Genomic DNA, 26,342 nt, shown 5'->3' with positions numbered 1-26,342 from the left:
CCTATTTGTTCAGATTACTTGAAAAGAACAGGTATAGAGTGGTAAAAGAAGAGGCATTTAATTTTCTTTGTATTCTTTGACAGGGAGACATTAGTTTTTATGCCATTTAAGTGAATATAATGGAACGGAAATCTTCACATAGTGCTTTGCTTCTATGTTCCCATTACTCCACACCCAATATTTATAAATCCTGTAGTTTTAAAGCCAAAATGGTCACTTTCAATGACTAATGACCCATAGAAGAATAACAACATGGACTTCAGCATTAGAAGAAAACCGGAATATCCACAGCCTGAGCTAGTTGCCAAACTCCGGTACACACTTCTGTAGTTTTTTACAGCAAGGGTAATGGTGAAGCAATATGTTTTACTAAGTCAAGAAGATGAAGATCGTTTTGATGACCCAAAAATACAGCAGTCACAAGGCCACGCCACTGGGGCCATTTATTCTCTCTTCAATCTTTTTGGAATGTCAGATTTCTAAGGGAAGATGACCAGGGCATATAATCAACTCAATGAATATAAGCAAAAAGCAGGGATGTGGTACCCTAAAAGAAATATGGCTTTTCTTACTGACTTTTCCAGCTATTTCAAGGTACACTTAGGTATTTCCCTTCAAGAACGTACAGAAAATATACACACAGTGATATTTATTAGAAAAATTTCTTGACTACTTGAGCCAAATAATAAAACACTTCATAGATAAAATGAATACTTTAAAAAGATACTGTGGAAGGATACATAAATTAAAAGTACAGTGAAATAATGTAAGAAAACAGTCCTTCTTAGCCTACTCAAACTCTTTAGCTATTTTTAAAAAAGAACTGAAACTATACACTGTTGCCCCAAATTACATAAAATCAAACGTTAAAATAACTGATGGAACTGAGGATAAAGTGAACATGGTAGCAACATGGTTCTTTTCCCCTCCCTTTTTCAAAGGACAAATGATTATAATATTAACCTTTCTAGGACAAATTACAATGGTTTTTTATCAAATATACAATGTTCCTTCCATTTACTAAGAATGATGGAACAGAACAACAGATTCACATTATTTCAAATTACACAAGTTTATTGTTATTGAAAAGAAACTGACAAGACAGTTCTGAAATAGAAAGTAAATATTAAAAAAACCGATGAGTGGTTTTTCTCTCTTTTTTTTAATACACTGGTAATACATTAAAGTCCAGAAAGATTACATTGAAAACATCCATATAATAAATGAATTTTCTTAACAAATGAGCAGATGACTTTAAATAAAATGATACTACAAAGGAAAACTTGCAAATATGAAAATAATAACAAAAATACAATTTACAGACAATCTGAAAAAGGTACTTTTCATTACAATACAACACAATATTTTGGGCACAATCAAATGATATATATGTATACATATACATATGTATATATGTATACATATATATAGTGACTGACTTTAGACATATAATAATTCTTATTTCTCTTTTTAAATGGTATAATTATATCTTTCCAAAGTTCTGTAAAAATATAGTAAAAGGGGAAAGTAATTTAACACCCTAAATAACAAATTATGGAAGTTACAAAAGCAGCCACACACACAGTATGTGAATGAAGATATTCAACTCAAAATGATAAAGAATGCATGCGTTTAAACAATACAGATCTGACTAATCTTCATCATCATCGCTACTACTACTACTGAGAGTCATAATCCACTCCCTGTAGGCATAAAATTTCTGTAAGCATGGTAAAGGAAAAAAAAAAGCAAAAAGGTTAGTTTAATAATGGCAAGTTGTTTTAAAAACATGCACAATTATGAAATGTTTTAGGATTCAGAATACTATTAAAGCATTCATTGTGGATACTACTAAAGTTGTATTTGTAGATTTAAACAAATTCTGTTAAGTACACAGGCTTTACAACAGACAGAACCAATTATCTGGATTGTTTTAATGTAGGAAAAAATGTTTTGTGGCACTCTGTGAAAAGCAATTTAATGTCATCATTATTTTACTCTGGTTGGCTAAATTTAACTGACCAAAATCCCCAATCAAGACCATCTGGGAAGATAACAATATGTTATTGTCTAGTTGGGAAAGTACACACTAAAAAGTCATTTTACATATACTACTTTCAGCATAAACATTATATATGCATATATCCACACATATATCTTAAATAGTTCACAGCAGCATGGACAGAAAATAGAGAGAAAATATTAAGGGAAAACTTGAAACTATGAATCGCTGCCTAAAAGTATTGTTTTTAAACAATGTAAATGACTCTGAATCCGATTTTTAATCCTGACTACCTGTCAGCAGCAAGCTTCTTTTCTAAAGTATGACTATGAATGTAATCATAGGAATTTCTAAATAACGTTAAGAAAATATAGCACAGTTTTGTCAAAAAGCCCCCTTATTTTAAATGTATGATATGATTAAAAGAGTGGGCTAATCACAAATATCAAAAGATATTTGTGGAAATGTAGGTCATTCTACCTAATCCTTAAACACAGCAACAGATGACACTTCCCTAGGTCATAAGCATTGTCATCAGTTAAATACCTATTACTTTTGGTATACTTAATACGGATATACCAAAAATACATGAGTTTATAAAGATTTACATAAAACCATGTTCTTCAACTCTCTGAAGTTCAAAGCTTCCAAAAATAACCATTACCCAAAGATGGAGACAATTCTATGTCCTTGAAACCCAGATAGCAGAAGAAGAGTCTGCAGGCTCCCCTGATATCCATTTTATTTTTATAGCTAGCAATGAGGCTACAGGCTTACACTTTTCCTAACAACATCTCTGTGCCTCCACCTAGAAAACTTACAGAGTATATAGTAGAATATTTCTAAACTCGTATATCTTTAAACTAATATAATTAAAACTGAATATGTGTTAAATGCTAGAATAACATGAGCAAAAAGAAAAATGGTTGGGTCACATTTTTCAAGTACTAGAGTTAAGTGATTTTCACCTTTACCACATTCCATTTTTAATAATAAAATTTATCTTTTTGCTCATTAGAAACTACATGTGGCCAATAGTTGCTACTTTTATTCTAAAACCGTTTTACAGTTTCAGGAAGATACTATATTGCATGCAGCACAGCATTTCTTAAACAAAAAGCTACACTGTCAAAAAAAAATTTGGTCTCATATTATGTGCTATCACAATTTTCATCATTCACAAGGAATCTGTAATGAAGACTGTAGGACACTGCTTATGGATAGTGAAAACATTGGCTTGTTTAGTTTACTCAATCACTTTATGCACAGTGCTACCGTAACATGTCAAAATAATAATCAAGGACAGCATTGGTACAGATTATAACCACCAATTTGTTTTGTAATAAGGTCATAATAGCCTAGCAAATATCTATGCCTACAAAGAAAACCTCTCCTTACTTTCTCACTGAAGATTTACATCACTGTAAGCCAGCTTTAAATTATACTGGGGGAAAAAAAAGAACTTTACAAAGCCAATTAAGAAGTGGAGAACTTCCAGTTCACTTAGAAAAAAAAGCTGTTCTGCTTCTTTAACTCTATTTCTAGATGAAGCATTATAACTCAGTGGTGTCTACCATCCCATAAGAATTACTTTTATAAGAAGAAAGTGGGTTTTGACTTGAAATGCCTAGTTATTAAATCCAGCAAAAAGTTTAGGAAACAAAATATTCTGTGGGCAAGAGAAAGAACGTAAGCTACGTAAATGTTTTACCACGGCTAAACAGACTGTCTGGAAAGCACAAGAACCCTGAAAAACTCTGGTATATAAACAGTTCTGATTGTCCTTCCCTGAACCCAGGGCAACTACAGTATGTGTGGCACTAAGAAAACACTCCAAAATCACACAGTGTAACTATCAAAATAATCAGATTCACAAGGTACACAAGGCAAAGTGAGTTTCAACTGATCTTACTGAACTTTACATAAGAAAATCTTGGTTGAAAATATGTCTGGTGCAAAATTAAAATAAGACCCTACAAAACATTTAGACTTGCTAATAATCCCTGTATATGTAGTTACCATTAGTAAGGCTTTTCACTTTATTAAAACATTGCAATTGTTGTATGTAGTTTGCAAAGTTTTATGGCTATGTTGATATAAAAAATCTACTGTAGGCTTTCACTTGCAAGTCATGCATTAACTGTTTTCATATCAAACTTTTTGATACCTGTAAAAAAGAAAAAAACCTTACAGTGAATAAATGTGCTTTCAAATTTAACTATCAGAAAGTTATAAATAAGAGGATTAAGAAGTTTGTGAGAAAACCTTAAAAGACCTACACGTAAAGCATTAACAAATAGTTAAATTGGCTACTTTAAACTCTTAAAAAGATTTAAACCTCAAAACCAAATTTGTATTAACCTCTAATAAGATAATAATTTTACCTGTAACATCTGATTTCCAGTTCCATCCCTCAATCTGTAAGGTCTAATAACACCATCTTCATTAAAGAATCTTGGGGGACGAAGACTCTCCACTTCATCAGACGTCTCAGTAGCTCTAGGGAAAAATAATAGAGGTAAAATTATGTAACAAAAAAACCTCTATTACAATATATAGGCACTAGATGGTTCTTCTTGTGGCTATATGATCATGTTATATTACTGCTCTTCTAGTTGCACAAACTACTTAATGACAAATCATGGGAAAGAATTATATGTTAAGTTAATAACTAATGCTTTCTTCTTCAAGCAGAATTTTGACTGTTTAGAATTATCAATGGGGCAGCTATGCAGCATGGTGGTAGAGTTCTGAGGCTAGAGGCAGGAAGACCAATCCTCTAACCTCAGACACTTACTAGTTGTGACCCTGGACAAATCTCATAACCCTGTCTGCTTCAGTTTCCTCATCGTAAAATGAGCTGGAGAAGGAAATGGCAAATTATTCTAGTATCTTTACCAAGGAAACTCCAAATGGGTTCATGAAGATTTGGACATAACCAAAAATGACCGACCAACAGAATTATCAATGTCTGATACATAATACAATAATTCTGTCCCTTTCCTTGTTCAAAGGGATGATTCTTAATTACCTACAATTTCAGAGACAAATCTCAGTCCTCACCAGTACAAGGTGAGGGCAACAATTCACATTACTCTATATTATGAATATTCTGCAGATATAATAATACGTGAAAATGTTGATAGAACTTCTACCTTAATACTTAACTCTGCAATAAAACTGACCCTATGGTCTCAAGGGCAATGCTAGCAAGATACAAAGCTCAGCCGGGTTATCAGCTGGTTAGAAATAGTAGACTATGTATTCCACCTGAGGGCCAGCTGATGTATGGAACAGTTTATCATTAATCAGTAGGCACACTTTGGTAACCCATCCAAACACACACTCATGCCCACCCCTTAGTCCTGTGCCACACCTTTCTGTTTCCAGAAAGATGATCATAAAAATTCAGTTTCTAGATGACAAGAAACTTTAATTTAGCTCCAAGTGTTCTAAATGTGAAATGTTTGTCCAACTTGATGATGAACAAGTTGATATATTATTGGAGAAATAAACCACACCAATACTGATATTTTTGCTGTAAATGAAACCACAAGGCAAAACATTTGTAGCGAAATGAAAATAATGATTCAGATATTCTTTCCAGAAGAGTGAATAAAGAAGATATATCATAAGCCAAAGGCAGTCAGAAATGTAACAAGAGGGGATGTTTGGTTATTTCACCTTCTAGTGTCATAAGCAAAGCAAACGTCTCACCATGCACGCCTGTCGCTCTCAAAAAAACCCAGAGAAGTTGAACGAAAAACTAGACAAAATCTGCAAAACCAAGTCAAGATATACTTTTACACTCAATGAATTTAATGTAAAAATCAGTATGAGAATGACAAAAGCATAGCTGGAAATGAAGAAAAAAGACAAAAGGCTCAGAGACCATGTGTAAGTCTTATATTTACGACCAGAATATTTTCTTCAGAAAGACAATCCAAGGACTCTGCACGTGGTAAGAACTAAATAAAAAAAAATGAAGCATTATCTTAAGAAACAAGGAAGAAGTGGAGAAAGACACGGTAGTCACTTCAGAATTAATGGGTCTTTGGTTCAGACCAAACAAAGACTAACTGGAGCAAGGGCAAAGACAAAAATCAATACCAGGTTAGAAGAAATGAGGAATATAAGAAAACATTACATACAATGATATAGGTCTAACATGACTTATTTAAACAATTTTTTAAAACTGGAGAACAGAAAATGATTAAAAGTAAACACCCAGGCTGATATCACCACTTCTTGGATAAAATTACTTCACATTACAATCTCCAGAATGTGGGGTCAAAAGAACTCAAATGTCTTCAGCCAAAAATCATCTGCTCTCCTTGCCAAGCAGACAGACATGGAAGTAAGATTACATCAGATTACAGTGCAAGTTAACTGGAAAAACATTGACAAAAATTGAAGGAGGAAGATCACAGGTTCACACAATCACAGACTCAAGATATTAAAGGGATCTTTGAGGTCATCTAATCCAACTCTCTCATTGACAGAGGAAGTTAAGGGAACTTAGAGAAAGAAGTTAAACTCCGAGGTTAAACAGCTTTCCAAAGGACACAGGAGTAGTACAGTTGGTAGCAAACCAGGATGCTGACCAAGGTCATCCATCTAGTTGGTAGAGATCCTGTATTAACCTTACTACCTCTCCCATTAAAAGATGAGTTCTTTGAGAGCAGATTCTATTTTTACTTTTCTTTTTATCACCAGGCTTAGCATCTTACCCGGAACAAAGTAAATACTTATTATTTGTTGACTGACAATGTGATTTTAATGTATTCCTGGAATGGTAGCCTAATTTGTGTCTTTCTGTCATTAGAGATACAAAATGGAACTATTGGGCCCAGAAATCAATGAAAAGATGAGAGTACTCAGAATTGCTTTAAATAAAGAGATGATGAATATTATTAAAAATGAGTCAGTACACGTAAAGCACTGTATCTTAAAGCACTAAATAAATGTCAGCTATTTTATTACACAGAAGCATGTTAAGATTTATATGAACTGATGCAAAGTTTAGTAACCAGAGTCAGGAAATAAAAAAGATGACGACAAATGTACATGGAAAGAATGATAATTACAAAACAATAAATGTTACAAAATTATAAAAACAATCATGACCCCAAAACAAGAAATATGAACAGACAGCTCCATTTATTCCTTTGCAGAAGTGTATAACACTGCTTGTATTTTTACATTTTTTTTCAGCGTATTGATCAATATTGCTATTTTATTTTCCATTCTCTTTTCCTTTCTTAAAAAAAAAAAAATTACGTGGGAACAAGAAAGGGTGGGATGTAGGGGCAATTTTAGGTTAAATAAAAATAAAAGATACTAACAAACTTGTTTTTAAAATTTCCTAATTGATAAATGGTCACAGGATATGGTTTGTTGTTTGTTCTTCATTCTCGAATAGGACCATGACATCAGGAAGGTGACATGTGACTTGCAAGTGAATTGGATTTAAATGAGAGAAGGCTGTGCAAAGTTACCAGAACAATTGGCTACCAGGAGATGGCCCCAGATGAAGTGGGAGACCTTGGTCTTTTTAAGCTAAGGTCTTTCCCAAGTCTCAGTTTGACTGAGGCAATGACCATTCAGCGTTTAAAGCTAGGTAAAAAAATGATGCAAAGAATGGCTTATTTTACCTAGTCAAAAAAAAAAAATCTGGGAGGGATAGATCCTCTGGGTCTCTAGGCAAAACTGAAACAATTGCTATTCATACTTACTCTGAGTCATCAGAGCCCAAACAATGACCAAGCGAGGCTTGGGCTGGGACTTATTGTTGGCCAAACCTCAAGATATCTTGCACAGGCTATGGATAGGCAGTTTTTAAAGGAAGAAATTCAAGCTAGCAATAACCATGTAAAAATATTGTAAACTGATCAGAGAAATTAACATTAAAATAACTCTGAAGTACCACTTCATAACTATTAGATTTGAAAAACTGATAAAACTGTAAAAGGACAAATGTTGGAGGGGCTACAGGAAAATAGGCACATTAATGAACTGTTGGTAGAACAGTGAGCTGGTTCAGTAATTCTGGAAAACAATTTTGAACTATATCTAAAATTTTGAACTATATCATTAAACTGCATATCCTTCAATCTCATAATATCACTACTCAGTTTATATAGCAAAGAGAAGAAAGAGGAAAAGAACCCATATGTTTAAAAATATTTATAGTATCTGTTTTTGTAGCCACAAAGTTGCTGGAAACTAAGCAACTGATTAGGGAGGAATAGTTGAACAAATTATGAAATATAAATGTAATGGAACATTGGTGTGACAAAAGAAACAACAAACAACTTAGAAAAACTTGAGAATTCTAATCAATGCAAGGATCAGTTGTGACTGGGGACCAATAATGAAGCATGCTAACTCCCTTACTTTCCAACACTGGCCATGTCCAAATATGTATCTCATTCTGTAACTTGCATTCATCACCCCAAAGTACAGGATGACAAATATATTTTTGGATGTGGCCACTGTTGGAATTTGTTTTGCATGATGATGCACATTTGTTATAAAGTTTTTTTGTTTTCTTTTTTTTAGTGAGGAGGAAGTAGAAAAGATAAAATAAATGCTTATTAATTTTTTAAAAAATTAAACTAATAAAAAAAGACATGAAAGAAATATATGATCAGAAAAGGAGATTGGATGATTTATAGCAAGTTACTCTTGATGAGTAACAGATGACAGTGCTGTACTTATATTTAGAAATTGTTAAAAGACCTAGAGGACTAATTAATACTTGAGACAGTTTATCTAATGCAGAGGTTACTGTGGTAAAATGTCCATGGAAGATCAGTGCAAAAATGTGGACAAGCATCACACAGGAAAAGGACAAGACAGATAATGTACACCAGGCTAGAACTGTTTAAGCTTCAGTGAGATCACTAGTACACTGAAATACAAAAGTAACCTATAAAATTAACATTTGTACAACCTACCTTACAGAATTGCAGTAAATATATTAAGATAATATGTATAAAAGTTTGCTGCAAACTCTTAGTTGCTATATACACAGAGTTTTTTCATTACAGAATTTTTAGGCTACAATGTACTTAGACATCACTTTGTTCAACTGTCTTCACTTTACAGACAAGTAAAATGAAACTAAGGAGGGTAAGCTACTTGTACCCTGCCAAATAATTAGTTAAACTAGCAGGTAAGAGTAAGGACTAGTACACAGTTCGTTTTCATGATCCAAATGATGGGCTTATCCACTTTCTAGCTGTTAACATGTATTTCATTCTACCTTAAGTTGAAGAGAATTTACCTTTTAATTCCCTGAAAGGTGCTACTAGCCATATCGATGATTCCTCCAGTTGGCCTTGCCACTGCTCCAACTAATCCTTTTCCAACACCCTTAAAAAACCCTGCTGCTCCTTCTTTTTGGGCTCCTAAAAAAAGTAATATAATTTAGAATGAATAGGATGAAAATTATCTTAATAGGAATTTTGCTAATTATGTATGACTTAAAGGAACTGTATTTACCTTTGATTGGCTTAGTTACTATTCCTGTTATCCCACTTACAAAACCCTAGATGAAAAAAAAATTACAAATTAACAATAGTGTTGCATAGGTGTCTTCAAACACAAAACTTTAATTAGGGATTTCAAGAAAATAATTTAGTTTTATGCAGTCTATACACAGTAATTACCCTGACTGGTTATTTTGCTTAAATCTCATAGAAATGAGTTTTGATTGTATCTTGCATTTGAGAATATTAAAGCACTAGATTTGCATATGTATTTATCACCTCCTACTGCGCTTCAGGTTTTAAAATAATCTTACGGGATGTAAGGTTCATGGGCATATTTTCCTTATTAACAGCAGAATATGAACAGGTGAAAAGTTGCAAGAAGTTCCTTAGAAATTCTTCTTACAGAAACTAAGCCTTTCCCTCCACGCGTGATGCCTTCTCTGAGACCTGCAGGCTGTCTATTCATGGCTTCTCTTCTCTTCTGCTGGTAATCTTCATCCATAGTCATGGCTGCCACACCTTTAGCCATAGCATTAGTTATTTTGGAGGCTGCTCCTGCCAGTCCACCTAATAGAAATTAGAATATATTTAATAAAATAACATGCTATTCTAGCACATATTATTGCAACAGATCCTCAACAGCATGATAATTGCTTACCAACAGCTCCTCCAACTAGTGCTTTAAGTCCTAATGCCATACCCTCTACAAATTCTTCAGGACCCTGGATGGCTCCCTTAAAGACAAAAATAAAATTCACAATTAAAAGTTCTACTAACAGTAGAATGTACAAATGAAATTGATTTGTGCTTTTAACACAATCTACAACATGTTGTGGCCTATTTAATTTATAAACTGTACATAAGTGCAGGAAATGAATTCAGTAAGGTATGAGGATGTGTGCTTAGTGTACGACCATCAGAGGCAAAGTTAAATGATCAGTGACCTCTCCCCACTGCAGAATGATAAAACTGAGTGAAAGGTCACAAAAGCCTTCTCTGATTCTGTGAAAAGAATGAACACAGAATTTCAGCTGGAAGGGATAAAGCAGCTTTTTGATCCAATCCATCATTTAAAACGAATCCTCCCACTAAATCATGTTGGACAAGTGGTCACCTAGCTCCTCCAACGAGGAAGGCAAGCTACTCATTATATGTTTAGACAGCTCTAACTGTTAGGTAATTCTTTGCTGACATCAATCCTAAATTTGTGTCTGAAAATTCAACCCAGTGCTTCTATTTTTGCTCTCTGGGACCAATGAGAACAAATCTAACACTTCTCCTTCCTAAAACGTGTGGTGCCTGGGACTGAAAACAACACTCCAGAATTGGCAAAACACACCAGAACCATCACTTCCTTTCCCCTGGAATCAGTGCAGTGCACTGGAAAGAGCTGGGCTCAGAACAGGATGACTTGGGTTAAAGTTTTACTTCTGTCACTGATGAGGTAGTGAATCTGAGTCAAGTGACTTTACCTTTCCATGCTTAAGGTAACTCTGACTATAAACTGCAGGACAACTGAAGAATGCACTAGGAGACTGAGGTTCCTTACAGGAACTCTCCATACTTCCACAAGCATGTATGCATACACAAATGCAAAGAGCCTAAGATCAAACTGACTTTTTTGGCTGCCATACCATTCTGTTAATCATATTAAGCCTATAGTATAGTTTTTTAAAAAAACACACAGACAGGCAAACTAAGAGGTAGTTTATAAAGAAGATTCGTAAACATATTATAAACAAGAAAGAAAATCCTGGTCAAGGCCACAGAAACAAGGTTGTATTGTTTACTTTTAAATAGAAAAAAAAAACAAATTAGTGGACACAATAGAAACAAGATGGCAAACATAGTGATTTAAGAGAAAGTAAAATTGGAAGATTATCATCATTATCAATAATATTTAACAAATTGTCTTTCCAGTGGAAAGCAAGTATCATACTAAAAATATATGAAAATTAAATATAAAATAATGTAAAAGAGATCGTCACTGAACTATATTCTTGCAGATAACTTTCTCAAAAAGGTATAAAATGATATAATTTAAAGGAATCACGACTCAGACCTAAGTTTGACTTAATTAAAAAAAAACACAAACACTAAATATTTTGAAGCAACTCCTATGTTAATACTTTACATTTAAATATGGAAAAATTTGAAAAAGAGTAACACTCATTTCAAAACAGATGATAAAAAATAAATTATGCTAGAGACATTATAGTCACCAGAATTCAAGATATTTCAATTTCAAATCCTTTCTTCAAAATTTGTATTTCTGTATACATTATCCTAACATTAGAACACATTTCCACAGAACTTGAAATGCCCTTGAAATATCACGTGGTCTTATGGAGGGGAGGAAGAGGGAGACAGACCTTATTAAACACACATATTGAGCTGTTTTATAGTGTTATAGGGTACAAAAGAGAAAGAAAAAGTAAACGTAGTACAGAACTTTCAAAGACAAATGAAGCTAAATGAGAGCAGCCCAGAAAGGCCACAAAAGCTTTCTATGATTCTGTGAAAAGATTAAATGAATCACAGAATTTCCATTTGAAGGCATCATAGCACATTCTAATGCAATGCATAACCTAAAAGAAATCCTCCCAATAAAACATGTTGGACTAGTGGTCACCTAACCCCTCTAATAAGGAGGGCAAGGCCACACAGTATACTTTTGGATAGCCTTAACTGTTAGACAGTTCTTTCTTGACATCAAACCTAAGTTATTTAATGTGGTTCATCTGATGAGTTGACTATTGGCTGGGAAGCAGAAACAATAATGTATAATAAAACAGTGTAAAAAAATTAAGAAATCACAGAAAATAGTGAGTACAGACATACAAAAATAATGATTAACATAAAAATGATTTGAGACTAATAAAACAATTAGGTGTCATAATTATTGTAACTCTGAATGATGAAATAAATAGTTTTAAAGATGTATTTTTCCCTCAAATGCCAAGAGTTAACACCAAAGAGTGGAAAATAGAGATACAAAGGAAAGAACTATTGAGTCCAATATAACAATGATTTTGTAAAACCACTTATATTAGCACATGGTTTAAATATAAACAGTGGTACTTCTGAAAATACTGCTTTAAATAAGTTAAGCATTTGTTGTTACAATTCTGCTTGGCTTATTAGCTGAGCAAACTTTTAAAGGACAGTGTATAAAGTTAAACTTCAGCTCAGACTTTGTGAGAATAATCACTTATTATTATTACAACTGTATAAATAAAATTTTACTAAACATATACACTAAAATATACTTAAACATTGTCAACAAAAGTACAGTTTTTCTTTTAAAAGGAATAAGACTATATGTCCAAAAAAGAAGTTACTATAAACTTTATTATGAGTGAGCTATTTTAATATAATATTTACGATCAAAAAGGAATATGACATTTAAAGAGTACTTAAATGTTAACATCCTAACCAACAATAAAATTTATAATAATCGCTTCTGAAAACAAATATTACAGGATTTAGTTCAGATGTCTTTAACATGGCATTTATATTGGTCTTTCCTTTGTGCCCTTATAGTTTTAAAATAAAGTAGTTTACAATCTAACACATATACTTGAAACTCTTAAAATTATGATGTAAGTTAAAATTCTGGTTATCTCTTTTTCATAAGATGTCCCTTAACTTTTTTTTTTAGCAACAATATAAATCATTGGCAAAGAGAAAGCCCTCATAGTGCCTTTGTTTCCAGCAGGATTGCTATGTCTGTTATGGTGGTGAGTATCACAGAACAATGATAATAGTAACGATCCTTTCTACAGCACTTTAAGTTAACAAAGCAATTATCTTACCTTTACAACCATCCTATGAGGCAGCTGATATTGATATTATTAATTATCATAATATTGCAAAAGAAAAGACTAACTCACCTGATATGGTTCATAGAAAAATGCTTCTACTCCTTCAGAAAATTCTCGAATTAAGCCAAACGGATTTCCTAAAACTTCAAGTCCAAGAATAAGAACATACATTTGCTTAATGGCCTAAAAGAAGCAAGTAAAACATGTTAGTTAAAAAATACATAAATGGCCCAAGCTTTTTAATGTAATTAACATCTGCCTCTGTTATCTTTATCCAAACACCTAGTATTTTCCTCTCCTATGCCACTATCAGTTTTTAAGAAGCACCCTCATATTGTGTTGCTAAGGGCTACAGAAATGTCATGAGATGTAATTATTTCTGAAATAAAAAAGTAATATAGGCTATTTCGAGTCAATTTAAAATTCAAAGCACATTTAAAGTGTCTATTCATATGTCATTTGCTTTTCTAAATAGTTACTGAAAAATGCTTACTGTCTTTCAAAACAAAAAGGTACGTTATTGTAGGTATGTGTGAGTTCCCTAAGGGCAGGGGCTATCACTTTGCCTCTATTTATATCTCCAGTAATTAGCACAGTGCCTGATGTACAGTAGGCACCTAATAATTGTTGAATGAGTGTGTGTGTGTGTGTGTGTGTGTGTGTGTGTGTGTGTGTACATACATTTGAGTGGAATGGTAAATTTTTCATTTTTAAGTGCATGATTTTACTAGACTGTACATCCTCTCCTTCCCCTTTATAAATAATACAATTTCAGACCTGTTTTGAGTAATGTCTTATGACTTCAGACCGTAGTTGGGGTGTTGTATGGAACTGATAGTTAAGCTCAAAAAATGCCAGCCTGAAATTTAAAAAGAAAAAAATTAAAGACTCAAAAGCTAGTATTTCAACACTTGTCATTCATTCAACTCTTCTTTCACATTTTTTTTCTTTTAAGTTTGGTTCATACACATTTTTCCCAATTTAATCACAAATTCCTGATTCTGTTTTTCTATTCTTTCTACAAATAATATTTTTTCTCTCCAATTATCTTTTACCACACATCCAATTCTTACCATCTTTTGCATTAACTATTATTACTTCTCATTAATCTTTCCTAAATGCGACCCAAGAGCATATCATTCATATTCTCTATAAAATTTAGTATCTCCTTGGTCAAATGCATCAAATATTGTCACTTCACACACATATAATCACAGTCCATACATCTATCTCCTTCAAAATGTAAAAAAGGCATTTACTTCATCACTTTAATCTAGTCATCATATTTCCTGCATCTAGCATTTGATTTCGATTAATGCACTCACAAATTGTAAAATTCAATCTTCCTTCAATAATATTTGGATTATACCTTGTTTGCTTAATCACTAAGCCCCATGTTCTCCATTTTTCATAAACCATAGCGGAGCACACAGAGCCTTCAAAAAGACCTTCTCTGAGAAGGTTAGGAAAGTACTAGGTTCATACTTTGCTTCAACATGCAAAGCCCCTATTTCCCTTAATTAAGCCAGATACTTATCTATACCAACATTATGTGTGTATATACATATGTGTACATTTTAACATACTAACACACATGTTGGCCACATATTGGTTTGATCTTAGACTACAATCTATTCAAGGGAAAAGATAGTTCCTTCAGTTACTCAATGGTTCATGAAGATAGAATTATTACGTATCAAAAATCTGTAGATTTACATACTTAAATACTACATCTTGCACATCTGTGAGAGTGGCACCAATACTCTTCAGCAAGAGGTTTATTGAATGAACTGGAATCAGTCCTCCTTCGTGTGTTGTATGTTTAGTATCATCTCTACCTGAACTCAGCGAAACACTCAAGTGCAACTAAAAAGAAAAACACATTAAGTAGAAAAATGATTTCCCAGTTGCAACTCGCTAGATATTTTCATGTGTCTTTATGTTAAAATATCATTTTAACCATCATTTATAAACAACAATATACAACCTCTTAAATTCTTCTTAGTTTAACTTGGTAAGTATTTATTATTAGGGATCTCAAAATCCAAGTATTCACATTATTCCCTTTCATTTTGGAATGAATGTAGAAGTTCATCTTACTAAATTCAATGAGAATTTGAGAAAACAAAACAAATAAACAGAAATAAATGCTTTAGTTCTATTTAGTATAAAGATTTTAACTTTTGATAAATTTTATTTGTTCAGATGAATTGTAAAGAAACTGAAGAAAAAGTAAATTTCAGACAACTAGATATACATCAGATCAGTGATAATGTACTTACGTTAGGAAACTAGGTTAACAATTATATAAGTAACATTTTCAAACAGGCTTTTGGATTTTATGGTAACAATAAGTTTGCAAAATGCTTTACTTATTTTGTATTTCACTTGATCCTCACAACTCTTTAAAGGGGGTGCTATTTTTATATAAAGTTTTGAAATGAGGAAAGTGATACTGAGAGAGATTATGGAATCTGCTCAGAATCCCACAGCTAGTAATTGTCTTGAGGTAAGATTTGAATTCAGGATTTCCTGACTCTATGTCCAGCATTTTCTCCACAATGACACCAAGCTGTTTTAACAAAGAACTTTATAAAACATAGAAATTTTAAAACTTTGAACTAAAACTTGTTGTAGTCGTATCAGTCTATTATTCTTGAATTCAGTAATTATATTTGTTTAATCCAAAATTTCCAAAGCTAAATATAATCTCAAATATCATAAATGCACAATTACACTTTTCTCAATGTTGAACCATGTGAAAAAAAGTGAAAGTGTTATATAATTCAGAACGAGATTGCAGATAAACAAAGTACTGCCCATTTACAGATAAATTATGCTTCGATGACATTTTCCTACCGTCTGAAAAACTAATGTTGCAAACAGATGCTATTCATGAATAATAAGATGCTTTATCAAATTTTCTGAAAACGTAAAGTTGAGAAGTGTAACTCACATGAACAACAAAGTTATAGTTTAAGGAGATCTTTACAGGGTGGAATGTTGTACTGCACTTAATAAAAAGAAGTTTTAGAAGTAAAAATAAAAAAAAATCACGTTTGGCTTCCGAAGATCAAATTCCTAAGTACAATGTCCATTAGATATGTCTAGACAATAGTGGTTCAACTTCAATGGACCACAAGTTCACTGAGTCTACAATGTGACATGCAAGCCCCCCAAAAGAAGTCAGAGACTAGGGAGACAAGAGCTTAGCTCAGATCACATCTAATACTATATTCAATTTGGGGCGACATTTTAGGAAGCAGGAGGGCATTTACAAATAAATCGGAAAAAATCTAAAAGGGCAACCAGGATGGTGAAGAGCCTTGAGGTGGTGTCGTATAAGGAATAAAAAACTAGAGAGATATAATCCAGAGAAAAGAAAACTTATGAGGCACATAATAAATAGCCGTTTTCAAGTCAATGAGGAACTGCGGGTGTTAAAGAAGGTTCAAACTTATTGTGCTAGGCCCCAGAAGGCAAAAAAATGGAAAAATTACTGGAAGTTCCATAAAAGCAAAGCCAGGCTTGATTTAAGGAAAAATTTCTGAATACTTAATTTATCTAAGAGTGGAATCTGCTGTACTGGAATGCTCTTCCTTCAAAAGCTGGAAGACCTTTTATCAATAATTCTTACAGGAAGGGACTCTTGTTCAGGAACACGTGGGACTAGACAACCTCGGAGGTCACCTCCAACTCAGAGATCCTACGATTTACCTCACACTTTCTATGTATTACTGGAAAACAGCATAGTTTAAAATGATTCCACCCACAAAAATACTTTTGTCTAACAGTACAAATCTATACGCTGAAATGATGGCTCCGAGTTTATCATTAATAACAATATGAACACAATGAGTTTTGACACACCTTGATAGGAGAAATATGAAAATATTCATACAGGCTGACTTGTGTTATATCTGTTAATGAGTCTGTCTTAAATCCTTCTTCAAAATATTCGATATCCTGGTGGAAAACTTCAACCTAAGAAGATAAGATGGAAATTTAAAATACCTCTATTCTTTAAGCAAATATTACAAAAATGCTATTAATTTGTAAAGGGAAAAATCTTATGAAATGTGTTATTTTTCCATGTATGTATAACATATTATGCATAATGCATGGCTACATTATGTGGTTGTGTGTGTGTGTGTGTGTGTGTGTGTGTGTGTGTGTGTGTGTGTAGATGTAAATCAGGGGTGGAGAACCACAGGTTGCCTTAAGGATATAGGTTCCCCATCCCTGAAAACATAAATCTATTCACACATATATGTTTATGTATGTATATCAGGAAAAAACTTCAGATAGTAAATAAGGCAAATGATGTATAACCTCTTAAATCTACACACCTTTCATTTTAAAAGATGCTCTCATGTTGAAGTGTCTCATTTTTATTTCCATGACTCAGGCCTGGAAGGTATTGTTCCTATTTGGCAAACAAGTACAGTATACCACAAGGAGACCGTTTAAGAATGTTCTTCCTAAGACACACAGCCAATCAGCACCCGTGCTACAACTGAACCTCTATCTGTTTTTCCACGACACTGTCAAACACCTCATAAATAAGAGTATCCTTCTGTTTGATTTGTTCCTTGATGGCAATACTCAATGGGATAATGTTATTCATCATTTCTTTTTTTAAATAATTTTTGATACTTCAAACCCAAACTCATAGAAAATATAACCAACAAGGAAAATACTTCCAACAATTAAGCAAAATATAAGATTTGCTGCAACTAAGAATACATTTTATTTCTGATTTTACCATTTGTTAAAAAAGAAGGATCTATCTTTTCATTTGGCTTTGATGTCCCCAAAGTCATCAAATCTTTGGATTTAAAACTAGTGAACAAGTGTTGTTTCCACAGCTGAACCCGTCAGATTCTTACATGATTTAACATATAAGAGGCAACTTTTGGATTATCAAGGGTGCATCTTATCAGTTAAAAAAAATAAACCGTACACACACGGTGGGATATTAAATTTTCCATGAAAATTCCTCAAGCTATCACAATTACATCCATGTGTACAGTACTTTAAGCTGTACTAAGCATTTTTCCTCATAACTCTACCTCTTGATTACAGGCTTTCTCTCTGGCTGTCCCCCATGCCTGAAATGATCTCACTTTTTCACTGCCACTACCAACCTCCCTGACTTCCTTTAAGTCCCAATTAAAAGCCTACTTCCTACAGGAAACCTTCCCCAACCCCTCTTAATTCCATTGCTCCTTTTCTGCTAATTATTTCCTATTTATCCTGTAAAGTTTGATTTATACATATTTGTTTGCATGTTGTCTTCCCTATTAGACTGTAAGCTTCTCCATAAGACTGAGGGTAGTGTTTTTTGCCTCTTTGTATCCCCAGTGCCTGGCACACAGAAGGCACTTAATAAAAGTTTACTTAATTTAACTCTTTGAAGTAGGTGGCAAGGCCTCTTTTCTCAACAACATTTTGCAGATGAAGCAAGCGAGGCACAGAGAAGTTGTGTCACTTGTCAATACACACAGTTTCAGAAAGTATGGAGTAAAACCCAGGTCTTCTGACTCCAAGAGTGGTACTTTCTATTATATAACAATAAAGATGAAAATTGATACAGAAAATTAGAAATCATCCTGGAAAGTATCGTAGTCAATTCTATGAAGATTATCTTTTATGCACGGCATAGGGCAGTTCAATTATAATAAGAAATTAGGGAATGGGTAGCTGCTGCTATCTTGTATGGTAACTTTGGTAGAAGCAACTTTTCTTCTTCAAACATACTGATGCATTTACAATTTCATAATCTCTAACCACAGATCTCTTTCCATGTGTTCAGACTTACTTGCTTTTTTCTTGATCTTTTCAAGTGCCACAGCTATGTTTTCATGTGGGACACCCTGGATACTGAGGATACGGAATCTAAATGTGCTGATTTTAGTATTGTCAACCATGAAAAGAGTATACATAAAATACATTTCTTGTGTCGGTATTCATCCTTTCTTTTGTCAATAAATGTCAATAAATGAATTGACTTTGCTAGATCTCACAGTAGGATCTCTCCAGGCTCTTATTTTTCCTTTTCAGCTTTTTGGTAATTTGTGAGGTGATACACTATTATCTTTTTCTATGGTCCATTTTTTTCTTCAATAAAACATAAGCTGCTTGAGGGCACGAACCCTTTTGTTTTTGTCTCTGTATCCCCAATATCAAACAGAGCCTGAGTCATACATGAGATATAAAAATGTTTGTGGATAGATTCTCTCTAACAAGATATTGCCAGTAAGTTGGTACCATAAATTAATGATGATGTAATCCCTTGGCTTCTACGATTCTCTTCTGAGTAGGGAGATTAAGTAAACGCTGCCCGAAAACTTTTGTTTTCTATTGCATTTAAAAACAAAGACGAAATTAGACCAAGCTCTCTAATTTGTCCAAATGCCAGTTCTGGAGTGCTGACCACTTGATTCAGCAAGCAGGGGTACAACGCGTTGTCTTCTCATCTCTATTTCTGGTTTAATTTTTATTTCTAGTAAGTCTATCCTCTCTACACAAACAGCTGATTCCAAATGGCCCACTAAGTCTATCAGCACTCATGCTCCATCACAAGATAACTGAATTTCAATTTTTTATCATGTTGTTTGGCATTAACCACATTGAACACACTTAAAAGACTTTTTGAAGAGAAAATTCATAATGAACAGGCATGAAATTGATTGGGCAGAAGCTCTTTGTCTTCCTACATTTTGCAATCTCAAATCATACTTTCCAACCCAACTTTAGTGTATTCTTCCATGCCGACTTTTGCTCTACAGGCACATGTTAAATTAGCGTGGAGGACGTTGTCCACTTGAAGTCCTGAAGCAAGCACTGTAAGCAAGCTAAGGGAAAGTGATGACGTGCTCCCAAGAATCAGACTGGTTCCGGCCATTCCACTCCTCCAACTTCTTTACTGATTTCTCCAGGAAGAACCTGAGACTTAGCATGTCATTGAGCAAAAACTTCTTTTTGCCCTTTGGTTGTCCTGCTGTTGAAATCGTCTCTCCCAAGTTTTCCACAGCATGTTCTTATTTCACCCTCTCAGATGAAGACCTCACTTCACATTTCATGAAAAAAACCTGAAGTTTTGCAACAAGAGTTCCCTTCGCCCCACCCCCAACCCTTTCATCTCCTCTCATGCTTATTTTAGGTGGATTTATTTGCTGGCTTCCTAATTTTTTAAATGCATATTCAGCTTATTAACCCTTTCTTTTTCTGTTTTGTTAATAAAAGTTTATAGGGGTATGATTTTTCTTCTGAGAACTGTCTTACCTGCACACATGAGAATTTCTGGTATGTTGTACATTGTTTCATCAATCTAATTTTCTTTTACATAATTACTGTCTTACAATTATAATAATTTCTTTTATGATTTGTTCTTTGACCCACTCATTACTGAGGTTTCATGTTAAGTCTCCATTTAGGTCTATGTCATTTATTTGTAGTTCCTTTACCAAAGATTTTTCTTATTGCATTATGGTCTGTAAAGATGTTATTTACTACTTCTGTTTTTGGTTGTTGTTGTTTTTTTAAGATTTGTTTGCAATTATCTCTGCGCCCTAATACATGGTCAATTATTTTTAAAGTTCCATATGATATGGAGATATTCCAATACCTACAGGTGACAGAGAGGACTCTGGACCATTTTGCAGGCTCCTTTAGAAGATTTATAAGTTTTTTAACTCCAATTTCTTCTGCAATTTGTTCAGTCCCACATTTTCCCTTTTATCTTCCTATTAGACTTCTCCAAAACTGGCAGAGGGGCATAGAAGTCACTATTGCCACTACTGTGCTGCTGTCTATGTTTTCTTGTAACTGAGTGAATGTTTTCTTGATGAACTTGAACGTTAAGGCACTGGGAGAGTACAGGTTTGTTACTGAAACTGCTTTGTCTAAGGCTCCTTAAAGCGTAATGCAGTTTCCTTGCTTCTTGCTTATTTTTGTTTTGTCAGATAACATGGTTGCAAGCGCTGGTCTTCTGGATTCACTTGATGCATATTAATTTTTTCCAATTCTTCAGTTTCATTGTCTATTTAAATGTGTCTCTTTTAAGCAGCAGATGGTAGGGTTTTGTTCTCTTATTCAACTGGTCACTCATTTTCATTTCCTTGGTCTGTTTAATCCATTCAACTTCTACCGTTATGAGAGGTAGTTTTCTACTTTCCTCAGTCTGGGTTTTTTCAAATTGCGATCCCCTTCTCCCCCCTTTCACTGTAAACACAGAATTCTGTCTCTTCAGTCACTTCAGCTTACTCTTTCTGAGGAAGGCCCTGTTCGCCCTGACTCTTCCCCTTACTCTAGGTACCTCCTGCTACTTGTCACCTCTTTCCCTTTGGATTATTAGTTTTTTCTTTCCTGTTTTTATCTGATTATGTAATTCTTCTCCTCTTTATTCCTCTCAGTAGATTCTGCCTTCCTCTCCTCCCTCCTTCCAACAGCATAAGTTATTAGCTTTTTAGAACTTCATTTTCATTTTTTTGTAGTCTTTTGCAGAAAGGATTTCTCTCACTCCCTTTCTGACCAATGTAGACCCTCCTTCATGACCCCTATATGTCCTGAGTATCTCTCTATTATCTGCATTCCTCCTCAAGCCAAAACTTCCAAGGTATCCATTCTAGGTTCCTCCTCCCAAGTAGTTTCAAATACTGCCCTGCTGAACTTGCCTCACAGATTCCACTTTTCCATCATACCTCACTCCCAGAAACATTCGATTTCTCCAAGTGACAAAGAGGATACTTCTCCATGGCAGGACCTGCCCCTCCATTACACCTTTCTCCTGGTTACCTGCCAGTCCCATCTGCCTCAGAAGCTATTCCTGTGTCCTCATCTCCCACTCCCATGGGCAACAGTCGCCAACAAGAGTTTCAGCTCTCTCCTCCCCTCCTAAGCCAGGACAAATAATCTTTACAAGTAGAAAATCCCCTAAGACCAAAACAAGGCCTCCCTTTTTCCCTTTCCAAACCTCTCCTCCTCCTCTTTACCTGCTCCCCTATGGGTTCTTCTCTTCCTGAGAGATCACAGGGACCATCACCTACATGGTTCGCTTTCAACTTGACTTAGACACCTCATATACTCCTTCTATCCTCCTTCTCACCATTCTTCCATGCACTATCCCATTTTGGAATGCAGTCACCCAAAAGAACATTGATTCACCTGTAAGTGTAACGTCCTGAGGTTCTGTCCATAATGCCCCAGGTCTACCACTCTACCATGACCTCTACTTGACTTCCACATTCAGCTCTGCCTCCTTGTGTCCATTTAGAAATTAGTCTCTTACTGGTCTCTCTGTTTTCACTCTTGCTATTCTGTCCTTGGCTTCTGCATATCTTCATCCCTCCTGCATTTCTATTGTCTGGCATATTAGAGAAGTAAACAATCTCTTCAGGTCTGGTTTTCTTTCCAAAAAGGTTTCAATCTTCCTTTTATTGTTAACATTCATCTTCTTTTTTTAAATTTAGAGTTAAGGTCAGATTTGCATGGTAGGTCATCTTGCCCTTTTATGCTGTGTTCCACTGATCTGTGGAATACATTATTCCCTCCCCTCCTACAATTTCTGGTGGGTACAGAATAGTCTTATGCTATTTGAATTTCCTTTCCATTGTATTTGAAGGTCTTTTCCCAGGCAGGCTGCAGAATTTGTTGCTTCTGAATTTAATTGTTAAATTTAGCCACTATGTATCTTGGAGTTTGCAGCCTTGGAATTTTTTCCAGGTGATCATTGCTTTCTTCCAGTTGAGATTTCATTTGCCATGTTCAGAAGTTCTGAGCAGTTTTCTGGCATTATTTATTGCATTATGGTGTTCATGTACTTGACCTGTATTCTTCTGCAAGAACTTTAACCCTCAGACTGTCTCTGTGCACCCGTCTTTGAGATCATTATGATCTGATTTAAGAGAGAACATGTTTCTTTTCATATTATTGCTTTTCTTCATCTAGACTGTCCTTCACAAAAGGTATTTACATTCTGAATCAATTATCCTTTATTTCTTTGAGGAGATTTGCCATTACAGATATAAATTTTTCTATTCTGCAAATTATTTTTATTCTACAGGTAATACATTTTGCTTTCATAATTCTCAGTTCTCTTTTAAACTGCTCAGAAAGGTGTTTCATTTCCATGTTCTTGTTAAATTCCAGAGGGTCTTCTGTCCCATCAAGTACTGAATCAATTTCCTTTGTTTTATAATATTTATTCTTAGAGGTGTGATCTCATAGAACTGGAGGCCATATTTCCTTTTGCTGTCAATGGTTTCCCAGTTCGTTTACCTGCTTATACTCAAGGGCTTTGAATTTTATTCCATTTGTCATTTTTTCTTATTTTTTTTCCCCTATTACTCACTTTTTGACACCCTCCTCTCTGACAATGATTTCCCTGAGGATAGATCTCAAAAGGTTTCAGCCTCTTCCCACAATGGGTAATTTATAGTTTACCTGCCTAGGTCTTTGTTCCAAGTGACTTCTATAAGGACAGAATTGACCCCATATAGATGCTATGCTTTTTCCCTCAGATTTAGTAAAGTGAATCTTAGCCCTATAGATAGAATATCCTGCTGTGACAGTTCAGAGCACTGCTACATTGGAGCTGTTGCAGCTGAGGTTGATTTCTACTGTTTAGAATCTGAATCTCTAAGGTTCAAGGAGAAGGGGATGAAAGTGCGAGATTGTGTTTTGTTGCAAGCCTGGGTCAGTTCAGCCAGCACAGCCTCAGCGTTGGTAGAATTTTTTTAATCTTTTGTGTTCTTGGTATTTTAAACTATGGCTGAAGTTGCTATATTTTGGCATATAATTTATGCTTTGGGAGGTTGTAAATCATCAGAGAAATTGTCTAATTCTCCATCTAGGATCAAAGAAAAAGTCCAGTTCTCCATCTTTTGTTGTCATACAACCCAGAAGACTCTCCATCCTTTTTTTACCTTTCCGTAGTACTAAATACTGTTCATCACCTTCACCTCTTACTTACTTGACTCTCTTGGTTTTTGTGACCCTTCTTTTATCTCTCGGTTCTTCTCTTAGTTCTCTGCTCGCTCTTTCTCAGTATCTTTGACTGGTTTGTTATTAATTTCAGGATCACTGTGGGGATCTCTCAAAGTTTTGTCTTGGGCCTTTATCCCTTCTCATTTATATTTTTTTGCTTGGTGACTTCACCAATTTCTATGGATTCAATTATCATCTATGTCAATGTTTCCTAGACCTACAGCCCTGGACCTAGTGTCTCTGTGAGTTATAGTTCTGTACAAGCAACTGCCTACTGATCCTCTTGAAACAGATGTCCCATCTATAAAGAGATGTCAAACATCTCATTTTCTCTCTAAAATGTCCCCTAATCCCAAATTCCCTACAGTTATTAATGGTACCAGGATCCTCTTGGCCACCCAAGATCATAAACTTAGAGTCATCCTCTACCTGTCATTCTCACTCACCCCACAAATCTAATCTGTTGTTAAATTTATTCTCTTTTTACCTTCACAATATCTTATATATATTTCCTTCTGCCTACCCACACAGCCATCACCCTAGTTTAAGTTCTCATTCCCTCTTGCCTCAACTATTGCAAAAGTCTTCTAAAATGGTCTCCCTTTCTCAAGTCTCTACCTCCTCAAGTCCACACTACACTCACCTGCCAAGGTGATTTTTCTCAAGTATAAGCCTGACTATGGCATATACCCTAATCAATAAAATCTACTGATTTCCTTATTTTTTCTAAGATTAAGTATAGTCTTGTGAAACTCTTCACAACCTGTCCTCTTCCCAAATTTCTAGGTTTTTTAAAAATTTCCCACTGATGATTATTTTGATTTCATTAAGGCCCTTTCCCTACTCGTCCCAAAGAATGTTCTTAACCTTTTACTTCTCATTCTCAATGACCTGTAGTTCTATTTCCCTCACCATCACTCTGAGAAAACTGAGGGTTACACTATCTCCCCATCCTTTGAGGATGGTATCTCCTATATTACTGTGTAAAATGTACAATTATCCAGACCATGTTCTACATTGCTGGCCTGCTCCAGTTTCCAGAGAAAGTCAGTCAGATCCTGCCTATCTCGGGGCGGGGGAGGGAGGATGGATATCCCTGAGAGGATCCCACTCTTCAGGCACAAGGGTAGTTTCTTGACATTCACAGTTACATTACCTCCCCACCATAGGGACTGTGATTTTGGTAAACCAGGGAACACTTATTCTCAGCTTCTGGAACTAACTTTTCTGGATATCACCAGAGAAGTAGTTTTAAACTGGGTCTCAAGGCAAGGAGGAAGCTAGGGCAAAAGACACCAGAGTGCCCAGTTAGGCTGAGAAAGTCTTCCAAATGCTGGAGTCACCACAGAGAAGCTAGAGTAGGAGTGATCACTGTGCAAACTGAGGAGGGAAAAATGAGAAAACCTGTTCTACTCAGACAGGAATTTTTTCCAAAGATGGTCCTGATCCTCTTCCAGGTATTTAATGGGCTGAATGCTTTGTGGAGGGCAGTTTGGCAGGATCACAGAAGTGGGCTATGTTCACACAGATTTATCTCACTGCCCGTTCTTGTGGGGGAAGTATTAGAGCAGAACTCTTCTACTCTTCCTAATCCATTCATACATGACTTCTCCACATACTCCAGATCTAGCTACACTAGTCTTCTTACTGTTCCTTAAACACAACCCTCCCTTTCTAACATCTGTGACTGCCTGGTTGCCCCCATGCTTGGATCCTCTCTCCTCATCTCCACCCTTTCATTTACCTTGCTTCCTGTAAGAAATAGGAAGGGCTTTTCTGGTCCCCCTCTCCCAAATGCCAGTGCCTTCTTTTCATAGATTAACCTCAAACTACTCTATATATATTTATGTACATAATTATTTCCATGCCTCCATTAGAGCTCCCATTCTACTCAGGAATTCCTAAGAGAGGATTTTCCCTTTCTTTGAATCTCTAGTTCTTAATACAGTGCCTAGTAATAAATGCTTACCGACTGACTAATGCAGAACACAAATAAGAACAGAGTTAATTTGCTCTAATGGTTTGTCATAT

General features: G+C 34.8%; 1 protein-coding gene across 4 annotated transcripts in view; it reads right to left on the bottom strand.

The window, feature by feature from the left end:
• VPS13A (vacuolar protein sorting 13 homolog A) overlaps positions 1 to 26,342 on the bottom strand; it is a 284,410-nt gene that overhangs the window by 25,642 nt on the left and 232,426 nt on the right. For 2 of the 4 annotated variants that reach the window (XM_072604918.1, XM_072604943.1), the window contains 9 exons: positions 17,193 to 17,306; positions 15,043 to 15,188; positions 14,100 to 14,181; positions 13,392 to 13,505; positions 10,157 to 10,232; positions 9,902 to 10,065; positions 9,509 to 9,554; positions 9,291 to 9,414; positions 4,387 to 4,501 (listed from right to left, as the gene is read on the bottom strand). In XM_072604918.1, coding sequence (XP_072461019.1) covers positions 4,387 to 4,501; positions 9,291 to 9,414; positions 9,509 to 9,554; positions 9,902 to 10,065; positions 10,157 to 10,232; positions 13,392 to 13,505; positions 14,100 to 14,181; positions 15,043 to 15,188; positions 17,193 to 17,306 — 981 coding nt within the window. Of the gene's footprint in view, positions 1 to 1,053; positions 4,170 to 4,386; positions 4,502 to 9,290; positions 9,415 to 9,508; positions 9,555 to 9,901; positions 10,066 to 10,156; positions 10,233 to 13,391; positions 13,506 to 14,099; positions 14,182 to 15,042; positions 15,189 to 17,192; positions 17,307 to 26,342 lie in introns of those variants that run through there. The other 2 variants (XM_072604933.1, XM_072604928.1) reach the window with 2 other exon arrangements.

The sequence above is a fragment of the Notamacropus eugenii genome, chromosome 1, assembly GCF_028372415.1.
Source record: "Notamacropus eugenii isolate mMacEug1 chromosome 1, mMacEug1.pri_v2, whole genome shotgun sequence".
Classification (NCBI taxonomy): domain Eukaryota; kingdom Metazoa; phylum Chordata; class Mammalia; order Diprotodontia; family Macropodidae; genus Notamacropus; species Notamacropus eugenii.
The sequence above is the reverse complement of the archived record's forward strand: the minus strand, read 5'-3'. Positions and strand labels throughout refer to the sequence as shown.